Consider the following 15,022-nt stretch of genomic DNA (forward strand, 5'->3'; position numbering starts at 1 on the left):
ACACAAGTCTCTTTCTACGTGGCAGTAGTTAAGATATCTGAACACACGATTTACGTTTACCCTAAGCTTTTTCTTTTCCACATCAATCATATGCACTTGTATTTACTATTCCTAATATAGACAGTGATGGATAATTGGTATATTAGGAAGAGTTGAGTGGCTTTGTTTATGTCACTTAACATGTCTGAGCCTTAATCTCTCATCTGTTCCGACAGGTTAGATGTGAAAATTTGTATTGAAAATTTTATGGTATATCAAAGTGCTATCTAAATGCCATCTGTCAGTAATAATAATAATAATAATAGTGTTATATGTTATAGATTCAAATTCCCTGTTCATTAGCCCTTTTCAAGATCAGATACCAGGACAGCAAATTAAAACTATTGAAACTTAAAATCGTGGTATTCAGGCTACTTGTTTTTTTATAAGTTAAGAGCCAGCTTATTGGAGGTGCTATTGTATGATAACTGATACAGTTCTGAGACAGGCTTAGCTAATGCACATTCCTTTTTATTTCTTACACCTTTCTCTCTTACTGTGTTTTTTACTTAATGCTTTTTTTTCCCCTTCTTCCCTTACATTAAAAAGAATTTTTATTTTATGCCCTAGGCTTGCTAAGTAAATATAAATATTTATATTTATAAATTTTACTCATAAATATTACTTGGCACAGTAGCCCCCCCTTATCTGTGGGGGATACATTCCAAGATCCCCTGGCTTAGATGCCTGGAACCTGAGACAGTACTCAACCTTATATATATGATGTGTTTTTTCCTATACTATACATGCCTATCATAAAGTTTACTACTTAGGCCCAGTAAGAGATTAACAACTAATAATAAAATAGAACAACTACGACAATATACTGTAATAAAAAGTGAATGTGGTCCCTCTCTCTCAGAATATCTTACTGTACTGCACTCATCTGTCTTAGGATGACATGAGATGATAAAATGCCTGTGTGATGAGATGAAGGGAGGTGAGTGATGTAGTTATGTCGTGTTGTAGCATTAGGGCTAATATTGACCTTCTGACAGTTGACCTTAGGTCAGAAGGAAGATCATTGGCTCTGGCCCAGACTTGCCCATGGGTAACTGAAACCAGGGGTAAAAAGGGGTTGATACACTTCAGTGACTTTGGTGCCAAAGATGGTACTGATTTTTGCTTAGTTAAAATATTTTGAGAAAAGTATTAACTAGATTTGCCATATGAAGTTCTTATTTATGAAGAGACCCTTCTGAATAGCCAAAGCTATTTTATAATTAAAAAAAAAAATACTTTTTTTTTGTGATATTTGTCTCTTGAAATTTATTGATATATTACTTTATGAAGTAATGTAAAATCAGTTCAGTTATTCGCCAAAGGCATGTTACCTTTTTTCTTTTCTCTTTCTTTTTTTGCTTTCTTAAAAAACAGGAATGTTTGGCAGTTAGGACCCTTGATCCTCTTGTCAACACCTCCAGTCTAATAATGAGGAAGTGTTTTCCTAAAAATCGCCTGCCACTCCCAACGATTAAAAGTTCTTTCCATTTCCAGTTGCCAGTTATTCCTGTGACTGGGCCTGTGGCCCAGCTCTACAGTTTACCCCCTGAAGGTAAGATGACATATTTACTGCTGGCTTTCAGTGGTTCTTGGAATTGTGTGACTGTTGACTTTTTATTTCTTGTTTCTAGTTCCTCAACAAAAGAAGGCCTACATACACACAGTAAACTTTCATATTATGTTTTAGTTAAATATTTCTTTAAATATAAGAAATTGAAGTCTGATAATTAAGGGAAATAGTGTGGAATGTTACATTTACATACATTCGAATTTGAAAAAATTTATGCATTACATATAGGAGCACTATTTCATAGTTTAAATAAATTTTCAAAGGATAAGAACGTAACGTTAAATGTTTAGGTAATTATATTTGGGCCTACGTTTATAACTTTTTGATGAGCTTTCATTCTTTTAAAGTCAAGAATACCTAATCACCAAAAATGTTATGGTTTATGCTAAGTAAAACTTGCACATGACTTACCCGAGTGAAAATAATGAAATGATCAGAAGTTGGCTGTTTGTCATTTTCAGTACAATGCTGAGAACATAGTAAAAGAAGTAAGAGTTTAATTTCTTAATGTGGGGGAAAAAGATTTTTTTGGGGGGGTTAAGACCTAGCAAAATGGAAAAGAGAATGTAGTCTAGGCTATTGATAGAATTTCTAAAGTATTTTCTTGTCAGTTACTTTTTTGCAAAAACAAATGGAAGATGTTTTATATTTAAAAGCAATTACTTGAAATAAATGATTTAAGAGAATTTCCAGGTAATTATAATTAATTTTACTATTCTTGGTATATATTAGTGGTATATGTCACAGAGTATACTGTTAAGATATTATTTAAAAAAATATTTTATTATTAAAGTACAAGTTTAGTCCACACAAAATATCAAAATGGATTACTCAGAAACTTCCTTTAAAAGGTTTAAAAATCTACAACTAAGTCAGGGACTTGAGTAAGACAGTGAAGTGAAAACAGTTAATTTCTCTCTCCCATTGCATTTTAAATTACCACAGACTTTAAAAATAGGGTAAGAGCTGTACCAAAAGTGAAAACAAGGTAAAAGAAGCATTCTCATGAAACAAACAGAACATGCATGGGCGCCTGGATGGCTCAGTCCCTTAAGTGACTGCCTCTTGATCTCAGCTCAGGTCTTGATCTTAGGGTCATGAGTTTAGGCCCCACGTTGGGCTCTGCACTGGACGTGAAGCCTACTTGAAAAAACAAAACAAAACAAAACAACTCAAAATCAAATATGGAACATGCAACAAATATGGTGGCAATACGAATATATTAAAGAAGAGCATCAACTCCCTACTCAGCCTTCTGTAAATGCAACTTCTCAGACTGCAAGTTGAGGTGCCAGTAGCACCTATTTGGAGGGACAGTCAAGGAGCAGTTAGAATCCTTTTCTGTCCTGTATCTCAGTGTAGAATTACAGGGGTTTAAGTGGTGGTTGCAACTGGTAGAAAGCTGGGGAGACTTCTGTCGATATAGCAGGTAGTAATACTGGGAGGAGGATAGGATATAGGGTACACCCCATAGTGTTCTTTATTCAGTGTCCAGAATAATCACATAGGTCGAGAAAACTGGCTTCTGGTGCAGTGAATTCAGCAAACATGGGGAAGAAAATGACACAGAGATATTTTCCTGAGGGCTCCTTTTCTTTTTCATCTCAGACTAATGGATCACTAAAGTAGAAATGGACATTTACATTGATTAACAAGCCTTCGTGATTAAGATGTGAGAGGAGGGTTTTAACAGCAACTGTTCAGACACAAGGAAAATACCTTCTTTCTGTTTACCATTTTTTTTCATGTATCAGGCTTAATTATGTTTATCACAGTTTTCATTACTTTTTTTTAATGTTTATTCTTGAGAGAGAGAAAGAGCACGAGTGGGGCAAGTGCAGAGAGAGGGAGACACAGAATCCGAAGCAGGCTGCAGGCTCCCGGCTCAGGGCTGTCAGCGCAGAACCCGACGTGGGGCTCGAATTCACGAACCACGAGATCATGACCTGAGCCGAAGTCGGGCACTTAACTAACTGAGCCACCCAGGCACCCACAGTTTTCATTATTTTTTACCTTCCTCAGGTAGAATATAAGTTCCATGAGGATAGGACTGTTCTTTTTTCCCTTCATTTTATCCTCAGCATCTATTAGACACAGATTGTGTGCATGTAACATTTGTTGATGAAGGAACTGAGCTGACCTTGAGACTTAGTCTCTAGAACATTAAATACCAAGAGATAGTGAAGCAGCATCTACAGAGATTTGAAGGAAAGAGTCCTGATTCAAGATTTCTGAAAACTTACTAGTTTCCTTCTGTATGTGAAGGTGACATATTCTTCGGTATATAATGGTATGGAAGTAGATTATCCAGGTATCCTTTCTGAAGTAATCATATGAAATATAACTCCAGCTCAGCCAGTGATGAATTAAGAATACATGGTAGCAGAATAATTATATTAAACATTACAAATTATTAATTATGTAACACTAGATAATTGTAATATTCTTTTGAAATACATCTACAAACTCTTGGCCAAAGATACATAATCCGCAGTTATAGCAAACTGGGTCTTTTACACAAATAAACTAAAATTTATAATATTTATATTATATATAATTTATATTATTTATATTGTTGGAGTTCCTATTCTTAGGAATATTACACTGTTCTTGCATTTCTAAAATAATTATAGAAATAGTGGTTCAGATATGGGTTTTAAAATGTAAAATTAACATCTGAAACAGGGATCTTTAGTGTGGGATCTATTGAACCATAGGAATCCATGGATGGAGTTCAGAGACTGTGAACACTTCGACATTCTATATAAAATTACGTACTTTTTTCCCTTGAGAAAAAATGTTGAAGAGATCTATTTATTGTTCTAGAAAAGCAAGGAGACTTCAGAGATGCACAGAAATCCTGAGAGTGCTGAATACAAAGCAAAAACCAGCAAATCAGTTTTAGTAATAAGATATCTAAGTGGATAAAATACTCTGACTAAAAGGAGAAGAATCTCAGGTTGGGTTCTAGAGTGTAAGTAGCTGATACATTCTGGAGACTCTTAACACAGCAGGATGGAAAGCTTGAAAGTAAATAGATTGGCAGATGTATAGCTGTTAGTCCCATCTCAGAAGAGTCAGTATTATACCAAACAAATGTTTAAAACAAGACAGCAGGGATTATTTCATACAGGTTAGATAATAAGTATGTCATAAATACTAGAGCAAAGATAGATAACACTGTAAACATTGACTAAAAAGGAGAAGTTCATGGAAACACAGTGTTATTTTTCTTGCAAAACAAATTGAGGAAGTTCATCCAATCCAAATGGATGCAAAAGATAAGTCCTGTTAATACATTTCAAAATATGATTTAAATGGACAATATTTTAGACAAATGTGAGTAACTAAAATTGACCTAAAGAGTAGAAAATCTGCAGGTGAGGTTGCCTTCAGCGAAGACCCCAGACACTGATGACTTGATCTTAATTTTCAAGAAACTTTCCTGTGCTTTGTTTTCCAGAGCATAGGATAAAAGGGAAAGTTTAGAAGTAGCTTCGTTCTGAAATCAAAGCCTGGTAGGAATAACCTGAAACCGGAGATAATTGTCACTCACGAAAATATAAAAGTCCTAAAATATTAGAAAATTGAATTGAGCTGTATTTTTCATGACAATTAAGGATTATTTTTTAAAAAGTAAATTCATTGTAATATTAAGATTTTAATTAATAGAATTTAACAATAGGTCAAAGGAAGAAAACCAGTGAGTCGCTTGCTAAATGCCACGAAGAGATTTAATAAGAATCATTCTTAGTTTCAGATAAAATTTCTTAAGGAATCCAGGAATATTTCCCAGACAAGCTGGATATTATCCAACTCAGATCAATAGCCAACATCACACACAGTAATGAAGTGTTAGAGAATGCCTTGCTCAACCATTGTTCAGTAACATCATTTTGAAAGCTCTAGGCAGATCCATAAGCCTGGGAAAGGAAGGGTCTTAACTTTAGCCTACTGTTTCAGTGACTGTCAGTATCTGTGGAGGATATTACTGTCTATGTAGAAAATCCCAGCAAGTCAGTTAAGAAGATGCGTCTTAGACAAGATAAAAGTTCTTGAAGTACTGTTTATAAGATACATGTATAAAATTCAGTAGCTTTCCTGGGTTATGTATGCAGATACAGGAACAAAACCATTTAGAAAACAGGGAAAGTAGATTACATTTAAGGAGCAATAGCAAAAGCTAAATAAACTCCTTGGAATATACGTTCCAAAACCTTACAAAAAGTACTGACTCATTCCTTGTAATTGTTATATCATATAGATATAATGTAATTTATCTAAGTAGTGTCCTGTTGAAAGGCATTTAAGTTTTTCCCTGTATTTTATTAGTTTTTAGTATAAATGAGCCAAGGACATTTTGAAGACCGAGTAACAAGGATTGATTTATATTCCCTGATTTTAATTGTATAATTATAATGATTGATATTGTTCATTAGAATAGAAAAGAAGGCCTCAGACACTCTAAGCTAAATGACATTTCACATCTGGAACAGAAAACCAAAGGAAAATGACGTGTAAAGGAAAATATTTGAAAGATTTGGTTAAAAATTAAAAACATTTTCTCTCTGATACTGAACTGCACTTTCCTTCCTCCCTATCCAGGCAGTCATCTTTCTTGTTTGCAATAGACTTTTTTGAATTCAGTCCCTTTCTTTCTCTCTTATAGTTCATTCTCTGAATGTCAGTTCTTCCCTTGTTTATCCATGGCTAACTGCTATTAGTACATTGGCATACATTGACCCAGGTTACTACATATATGTAATATGAATAGTTAATCTTTTGCTATTTCCAAAGGAACTTACGGCAATTTGGTGACTGTGTTAATTAGGATGAATTGCGCTGCTGTTACAGAGTGACCTAGGACAGTACCATAGTCATTCAGGCAACAATAGTAACAGACACTTTCATAGCACATACTTCTTGCCTGGCACATTATATATTAGCCTGTATAATGCTCCCAGCAACACTCATTTTATGGATGAGGAAGTGGAGACACAACTTATGGAACTTGCTCAAGGTCAAATGGCTAGTAAATAGAGGACCCGGATTTGAATTAGGTATTCTGTCTCCAGAGCTGCTTTGTTATACTGCAACAAGATAGAAGATTGTTTTTTCTTACATATTCATCCAGAAGATGGGCAGATAAGCCTGGGCAGTAGGCCTCTGTTTCACAGATCATCAAAGGGAACAGTTCTCTTTGTTTTCATCATCTCCTATGGTGGTTTCCTCAAGTACATGTGGAAAATGGTCATGAAAGAAACTGGAACGGGCAATTTTCTTTCTAAAGAATGTGGCCTGGAATTTTGTGTTTACCACTTTGCCTCCCATACTTTTGGCTAAAAACTTATTATATGTCTATAACCACTGTGAGGGAGGCTGGAATCAATAACCTCTAGCAAAACCTCAGAGGCTCTGTTACTAAGGGGAAGGAGAGAACAGACACTTGGGAGGTAGGGAGGAGTTTGTAATCTTTACCATAAGAAGGCACATTGGAAATGGAAGTCCAAAGGAATTTGAAGAAGGTGATGTCAGCTAGAGGGAAGGTCAGTAGGTCCTAATGCTCATCACCCCCACAAACACAGCAAAAACAATAAATAACCAACCACAAAGTGATGGAAATATATGAGAAAGAGTGTTTTTAAAACCCTGAAGAGCTCAAAATCCAAGGAGGGCCACAGAGCGAAGTATGGGAAGTGTTTTCTCTGCACTACCCCATCTCTTAGTCCAGACCAGCGCAGCGCCAGGTGGGGTTTCCTTCAGAGAAACCTCACCCTGGGGGGAAGAAGCGGGAGAACCCCAGGACGCCTTCGCACTGTGGATGTTGGGCGCCTTTGCTGCTGAGGCCTTCCAGGTCTGCACCAAAGCTGATGGAGCTTCACGGAGTCCTGCCTGCTGCGTTTACTCTCTGGGGATGGAGCTGTTGCTCTGAGCCCATGCTGCTGCTGCTGCTGCGTCTCCCCACCGGCTGGAGTCACTGTGGGGAGCCCCAGACACCCACACTTGTTTTCCACAAGGGATCTGCACGCTCTGACAGCCGACACCACCACTGCAGCAAGGGCACCTGTGCCCTAGGACCAGGCATGGCGGTGGTTCCACACGTGCCTGACCCCGGGATCCCTGCTGTGCTGCTGCTCTGAGTGCTAGCATGCTAGAACAGGGACTGAGAGGGAGCCCCTTGCCCAGAGCTCTCCCATGTTGTCTGTCTCAAGGAGAACAAGGAGGCCCTAGAAGCTTTTGCCTCTTAGGAACCCTCCAGCCCTAGCTACCGCTGCCACCTGAAGCCCCTCAGAGTCAATGTTGACATTGATCTCTGCTGACGGAGCTGCACGGGGACTGTGCTGCTGTGCCTTGCCAGGGAGCAAAGATACTACATCTTCCCCAGCCTCTGTCGTCACAGCTGTTTTCAGGTGAGAGTCTTTCCCACCCAAGCCAATCCGAAAAGGCTGGAAGAAGCAAGTGCATCCTCAAATGGGACAGTGAAGTATCCTCCAGACTGAGACGACACTTTGAGACCAAGAAAACTACGTAAGCCACTCCATACCGTTTACAGAGTTTTATTCAAGGTAACTTATTGAGGAGAGCAGGTGGGCGGTCTAGGTGCTACTACACAGCTATTCTTTGCCCAGTCCAGACCTTAATCCACAGCTTTTATGGAGTGAGGGGCATTCGTGGTGAGGTCAAAGGGTAGCTATCTAATGTGGCACCACGTGTGCACCGGAGGATCTCTACCCGTTATCCAAAATGGTGCCATCTGTGCACCACTTTAGGGAAGCTCAGAGCAAGCCTGTCTGCATTCTGGTCAGGGCATACATTAACCTCCACTGGGCCCTGAGGGAGGCATTGCTTGGACATGACCAAGATGGAGGGCCGCAGGTGGAGTCGGTTTGTTGGCACTCCTACACAGGTCAGTATCTGTGTGAACAGAGATGCAGAATCCTCAGCAGAATAATAGCAAACCGATTTTAACAACAAATTAAGAGGATCATATATCATGATCAGGTGGGATTCATCTCTGGGATGCAGGGACATTTCAGCATCCAGAAATCAAAATGTGATATACCACAGTAACAAAATGAAGGATAAAAATAATATGATCATTGCAATAGATGCAGAAAAAGCATTTGGCAAAATTCAAATCCTTTATGATAAAAACTCTTTTAACAAATTAGGTATAGAGAGAATGTTCTTCATCATAATAAATAAAGGTCATATATGACAAGTCCACAGCTAATATTGTGTTCTATAGTAAAAAGTTAACAGCTTTTCCTGTGAGATTATGGAGAAGATGGAGATGTCCTCTCTGGCCATTTCTATTCAACACAATACCAGATGTCCTAGCTATAATGATTAGGCTAGAAAAATAATTAAAAGGCCTCCAAATCAGAAAGGGAGAAGTAGAATTATCTGCTTGCAGATAATCTTATATATACAAATGATCTTATATATATAAGATCATATATATATATCATATATATGATATATATATGATATATATGATATATATATGATATATATATGATATATATATGATATATATGATATATATATGATATATGATATATATGATATATATATGATATATATATGATATATATGATATATATATGATATATATATGATATATATGATATATATATGATATATATATGATATATATATGATATATATGATATATATATATAAAGTCTTTATATATATATAAAGTCTCCACCAGAAAATTGTTAGAACTGATAAGTGAATTCAGGAAAGTTGCAGGATACAAAATCAAATATACAAAAATCAGTTGCATTTTTATACACCTAATAAACTATCTGAAAGAGATGATAGCAGCTTTATTTACAATAGCATTGAAAACAAAATAGGGATAAATTTACCAAGGAGTTGAATGATCTGTACACTGGACACTATAAGACGTTGATGAAAGAGATTAAAGAAGACACAAATAAATGGAAAGATATCCTGTGTTCTTGGATTGGAAGAATTAATATTGTGAAAATGCCCATATTACCCAAAGTGATCTACAGATTTAATGCAATCTCTATGAAAATTGCAATAGCATTTTTCACAGAAATACAAAAAATTACTCTAAAATTTTATGGAACTTACAAAAGACCCCCCGGTAGCCGAAGCAATCCTGAGAAAGAAAGCTAGAGAGGCATCACAGTTCTGGATTTCAAACTATTACAAAGCTATAGTAATCAAAACAGGATGGTACTCAAAGCAGGCACATAGATTAGTGGAACAGAATCGATAGCCTAGACATAAACCCACACATATGGGGTCAGTTAAGAATACACAGTTGGGGGAAGGACATTGTTTTCAATAAATTGTATTGGGAAAGCTGCATATCCACATGCAAAGGAACGAAACTGGACCCCTGTCTTATACCACTCACAAAATACTATCTTGACATGGATCAAAGACTTAATTATAAGAGCTGAAACTATAAAACTTCTAGAAGAAAACTTACGGAAAAAGATCTTTGACGTTGGTCTTGGCAGTGATTTCTTGGGTAGGACACCAAAAGCACAGGCAATGGAAGCTAAAATAAACAAGTGGTATTTTGACAAACTAAAAAGATTCTGTTTTAATTTCAATTTACTGCCCTACAGAATGGGAGAAGATACTTGCAAAACATATATCTGAGAATGAGCTACTGTCTAAAATATATAAAGAACTCTCACAGCTGAAGAGTACAAAAGCAAGTAATCCAATTAAAAATTAGGCAAAGGACCTGAATAAACATTTTCCCAAAGAAGACATACAAATGGCTGATAGTATATGAAAAAGTACTCAACGTCAGTAATCATCAGGGAAATGGAAATAAAAACCACTTACTGTATCACCTCACACCTGTTAGAATGGCTATTATCAAAAAGACAAGACATGGGAAATAGTTGCAAGGTTGTGAAGGAAATGGAACTCTTTAACGTTGCTGGTGGGAATGTGAAAATGGTACAGCTACAGTATGGAGGTTCCTCAAAAAATTAAAAATACAACTACCATAGATCTAACAATCCTACTCCTGAGTATATATATATCCAAAGGAATTGAAATAATTATCTTAAAGCGAGATCTGTACACCCATATTCCCTATAGCATTATTCACAATAGACAAGATTTAGAAATGAACTTAATGTCCTTTGATAGATAAATGGATAAAAGACCATAAAACTTCCTTCCTTCCTCTCATTCTGTCATGTATATATATCTGAATATTATTCAGCCAAAATAAAGGAAGGAGATCCTGCCATTTGCTGCAACATGAATGTATCTGAAGGGCACTATGCCCAGTAAAATACACCAGACGGAAAGACAAATACTGTATGGTATTACTTATATGTGGAATCTTAAAATAAAAACCAAAAAAAAAAAAAAAAAAAAACCCAGCAGCACAAAAAATGATTTTGTATGAACAGAGAATAGAATGTTGGGTGCCACAGGTGAGGGGAGTGATAAATTAGTTGATGGGGTCAAAGCATACAGATTTGCAGTTTAAGAGGATTACATTCTGAGAATCTGTGTGCAGCTTGGTAACTATAGTTACTAATATGGTATTGCATACTCAGACATTTATGAGAGGAGCTTTTAAGCATTTGTACAACAAACACCCACACAGACACTATTGACAATGTTAATTGTGTGAGGTGATGGATGTATTAGTTATCTTTGTTTTGGTAATCATTTTGCCTTGTGTATTTGTGTCAAATCATCACATTGTATACTTTAATATGTACAATTTTATTGGCCATTTCTTCCTCAATGGAGTTAAATAGTTTAGAAAAATATCCTTTTTTAAAAAATGTTTATTATTGAGAGAGTGGAGAGAGTATACATGCATGCACAAGTAGGGGAGGGGCAGAGAGAGAGAGGGAGACACAGAATCCAAAGCTGGCTCCAGGCTCTGAGCTGTCAGCACAGAGCCCAGTGAGGGGCTCTAACCCTCAAACCATGAGATCGTGATCTGAGCCCAAGTTGGACACTTAACCAACTGAGCCACCTAGGCACCCCTCAAAATATTCTTTTAAAATATTCTCTATCTTGTTTTAAAGCACTCAGTTACTCACCTGAGTACTCTACTCTTCTTTCCTTGTCTCTCCTACAGCCATGGTCCTCATGTCTCTTTACATTCTGTTCCCTGAGTTTTTCTCTAATGTATATTCATTATCCCCATTCCTGCTATATTGGTCAGACAGTTACTGTCTCCAGTTAAATGGTCCCCCTCCACATATGTTCTCCCTCTCACCTGCCAGAGTGATCTTTTGAACAGTTTCAAGTTGAATTAAGCCATTTTCCTCTTGAAAATTCTCAGTGCTTATCTTCCAGAGGTTAAAAATCTAAACTACTGGGCCTACTGTGTGCCCTGCACGTTCTCATTCTTATTTGCCTTTCTTAGTACTTTTCCAAGCATACAAGTTTAGTTACACTTGCTGTTTCCCAAAGATACCATCTCAGCTTTTTGTTTTCATCTTTCTTAAAAGCCACACTCACCCACCCTTATGTTCACCTAGAAAGCTGCCATATTTTCTGGATATTCAGGATATTGCTTAACCACTACCTGTTTTGTGAGGCGATCATTCATAGCCCCGTGACCCCAAGCAGTTTGCAGTTATTCCATCCTCATATTCCCATCACTGTTTTACGTATATGCCTTCATGAACATAAATCTTTTGTATTGTAGTTATCTGTTTACTCTTTGCTGCTCTTTAACCTCATGAGCTCCCTGCAGACAGGGAGTAAATATATTTACACATATTTAAAAGAATACCCAGCACATTGCACTATATAAGGCACATGGTAGCCATTGAAACAAATAGATGGGAAGTCAGTTGATAAAGGCATGAAAGCAGTTCTTGAAATTTGTCATGTACAGGAAATAAGATGTTTCATTCAGGCTGTTGCAACAGAAGACATTATTCATTTTTAAAAACCGAGAACATCAGTAAAAACACCCATGCATTTTTACAGTGCTTTTCAAATTTTAAAGCACTTTCACTTTATCTGCTAGGTTTTTCAACAGCGTTAGAGACATTTTTAATGAGGCATTTCATTAACTTTTCCCTTGGTGATTAAAACGCCGATGTGGTATGTCTGTGCCACCCTGTCTTCGGATGTGCATGTTGCAGAATGCTTACCTCTGACCTACTCATAGCGCGTTTTGTGTCACAGTGGACGACGTAGTGGATGAAAGTGATGACAACGATGAGCTTGACTTAGAAGCCGAAAATGAAACTGAAAATGAAGATGACGTAGATCAGAATTTTAAGGTTAGTGTGACTCCATCGTTAGTCGACTTTATAAATTGTATCCACAGTTGTAAAACAAAGGTTGGGGAGGTAGGTATAGCTTAATGGTAGATTAATTCATGTAGTCCCCATCTGTTTATTATGATGAGGGTGGACACTGAATTAATGAAAGGGAAAATAATATTGTTCTGAATGCGTTGGTCTGAAAAGGGTGTGAGAATAACTTACCTTCACTCTTTTTGGCCAGGATGACCTCAGGTAACCCATCTGGCTTAGGTTTCAAAGTCTAAGGAAATCTGAGTTTGAAGGAAAGTGGTTTGAGACTCTAAGTGGCAACCTGTTCCTCTTTCAGCAATCTTTTGGAGATATCAAAATAGTAGGAAAATAATCTGTAACTGCTGGCTCTTTGGTAAGAATTAGTGTCTACATGATGATTCTTAGGTTTCAGGTAATTGGAGAAGAAAATGGGCAAAAGTATTTATTGAATTGAGACTAGATAAAAAATATTGTCATGTGATATTAAGTGAAAAGGCAGGGGAGTTTTCAGAATTTGGTGGCACCCCTAGAAGTATAGTGACTATATTTGCTTTATTTAGTGTTAGAGGGGGTTGTTTTAGTATCTTTGGAAAAGTATCTGTTTAACTCTTTCAGTTTTCAGCTGTTTAACTTAGTGCTTTTTTGGCATATGGGGAGGGATTCATTTGACCTTTGCCTGCTTGCACCTTTTTGTCTTGAAATGTTACATCAAAATTGGGTACACTGCGTATTTGACCCCCTCTGGAGATAGAATCTAAGGAGGGAGATTTCCACCTTTTTTTTTTTTTTTTAATTTTTTTTTTTTAATGTTTGTTTATTTTTGAGAAAGACAGAGCGTGAGTGGGAGAGGGGTAGAGAGAGAGACACAGACTCCGAAGCAGGCTCCAGGCTCTGAGCTGTCAGCACAGAGCCTGATGGGCTCCAACTCATGAACCCCGAGATCATGACCTAAGCCAAAGTTGGATGCTTAACCAGCTGAGCCACCCAGGCACCCTGAGATTTCCATCTTAATAGGAGATGGAGAACCAGTTTTATTATCACCAACTGTGATCACCAAGGCAGGCTTTGGCAGAAATGTCAAGTTAGCCAATCTGGACAGCATGATGGTCTACATTCTTACCTCAAGAAGCTGCAAAGAAGAAAACCCATGCAGGCTCTGATGGTCAAGGCAAAAAATCTGGGCTAACTGTGTGATTGTGGTTCGGGACTTGATGGAAGTGAAAGAACTATGGGATGAGAATTTAGATTCTGTTATGTAAAGTGTTCCTTAGATAATAGGAAAAATCACCTGTTTGGATTCTTTGGGAAGTGAGTGTTTAAGGATAGTAAAATTTTTCAGATTGACACTAAATTTATGATTTGAAGTATTATATTTTGATAGAAACTTTTATGTGCTGTATGTTCCCATGTTATTAAAAACATAGTATGTGGAGTATAATTCGTTCTTTATGATTCAGGGTCCTCATTAAAATATCTGTTATTGGGATCACTACAGATGTAAAGACAGAGAGATTGGTGGGAAAATAGAACTCAATAGGAATTATAACAATGATTCTATTTTGCTCCTTGGAAATTGTCAGTGTAGATGCATGAATACATTACTTAAAATTTTTTTAAAAAATCATATGAGAGTAAAGTTATGTATATTATGTATCATGGTCCTATACCCCTAAATATGTCAGTGTATATTTCCTAAGAATAGTGATACTCTCTTACATAACTACAATGCCGTTATTAACTTCATAAATTTATAGTGATAGAACATTTTTATCTAATCTACCATCCATATTTGACTGTCAGCTGATCTAATAAATGTCCTTTATGACATTTTTTTTCCTCTCTCTAGTGCTAACATCAGGTATTGTGTTTAATTATCTTGTCCCTTAGATCTCCTTTAATTTAAAACATTTCCACATATTTCTTTCTCTTTTGTGACATTCACATCTTTGGAAAATACAGTTGTTGGCTGTCTTACTCACTGGAATGTCCATGATTGCTCACATTTCCCCCACTTTACCTTAACACAGCAGTTGTAATAGTAAAAAATAATAGAATGAATTTATTGAACATCCAATCTTATGTTAGTCCATGCTCTTTTTAATTTTTTTAAGTTTATTTATTTATT

The 15,022-nt window shown here is 36.7% G+C and overlaps 1 protein-coding gene across 6 annotated transcripts in view; it reads left to right on the plus strand.

Moving 5' to 3' along the window:
* The window catches only part of AGTPBP1 (ATP/GTP binding carboxypeptidase 1), a 164,401-nt gene that overhangs the window by 64,744 nt on the left and 84,635 nt on the right, over positions 1-15,022 (plus strand). For all 6 annotated transcript variants that reach the window (XM_058695567.1, XM_058695566.1, XM_058695563.1 and 3 more), the window contains 2 exons: positions 1,417-1,594; positions 12,785-12,882. In XM_058695567.1, the coding sequence (XP_058551550.1) occupies positions 1,417-1,594; positions 12,785-12,882 (276 nt within the window). The remainder of the gene's footprint in view (positions 1-1,416; positions 1,595-12,784; positions 12,883-15,022) is intronic.

Source organism: Neofelis nebulosa, chromosome 12, assembly GCF_028018385.1.
Source record: "Neofelis nebulosa isolate mNeoNeb1 chromosome 12, mNeoNeb1.pri, whole genome shotgun sequence".
NCBI lineage: Eukaryota > Metazoa > Chordata > Mammalia > Carnivora > Felidae > Neofelis > Neofelis nebulosa.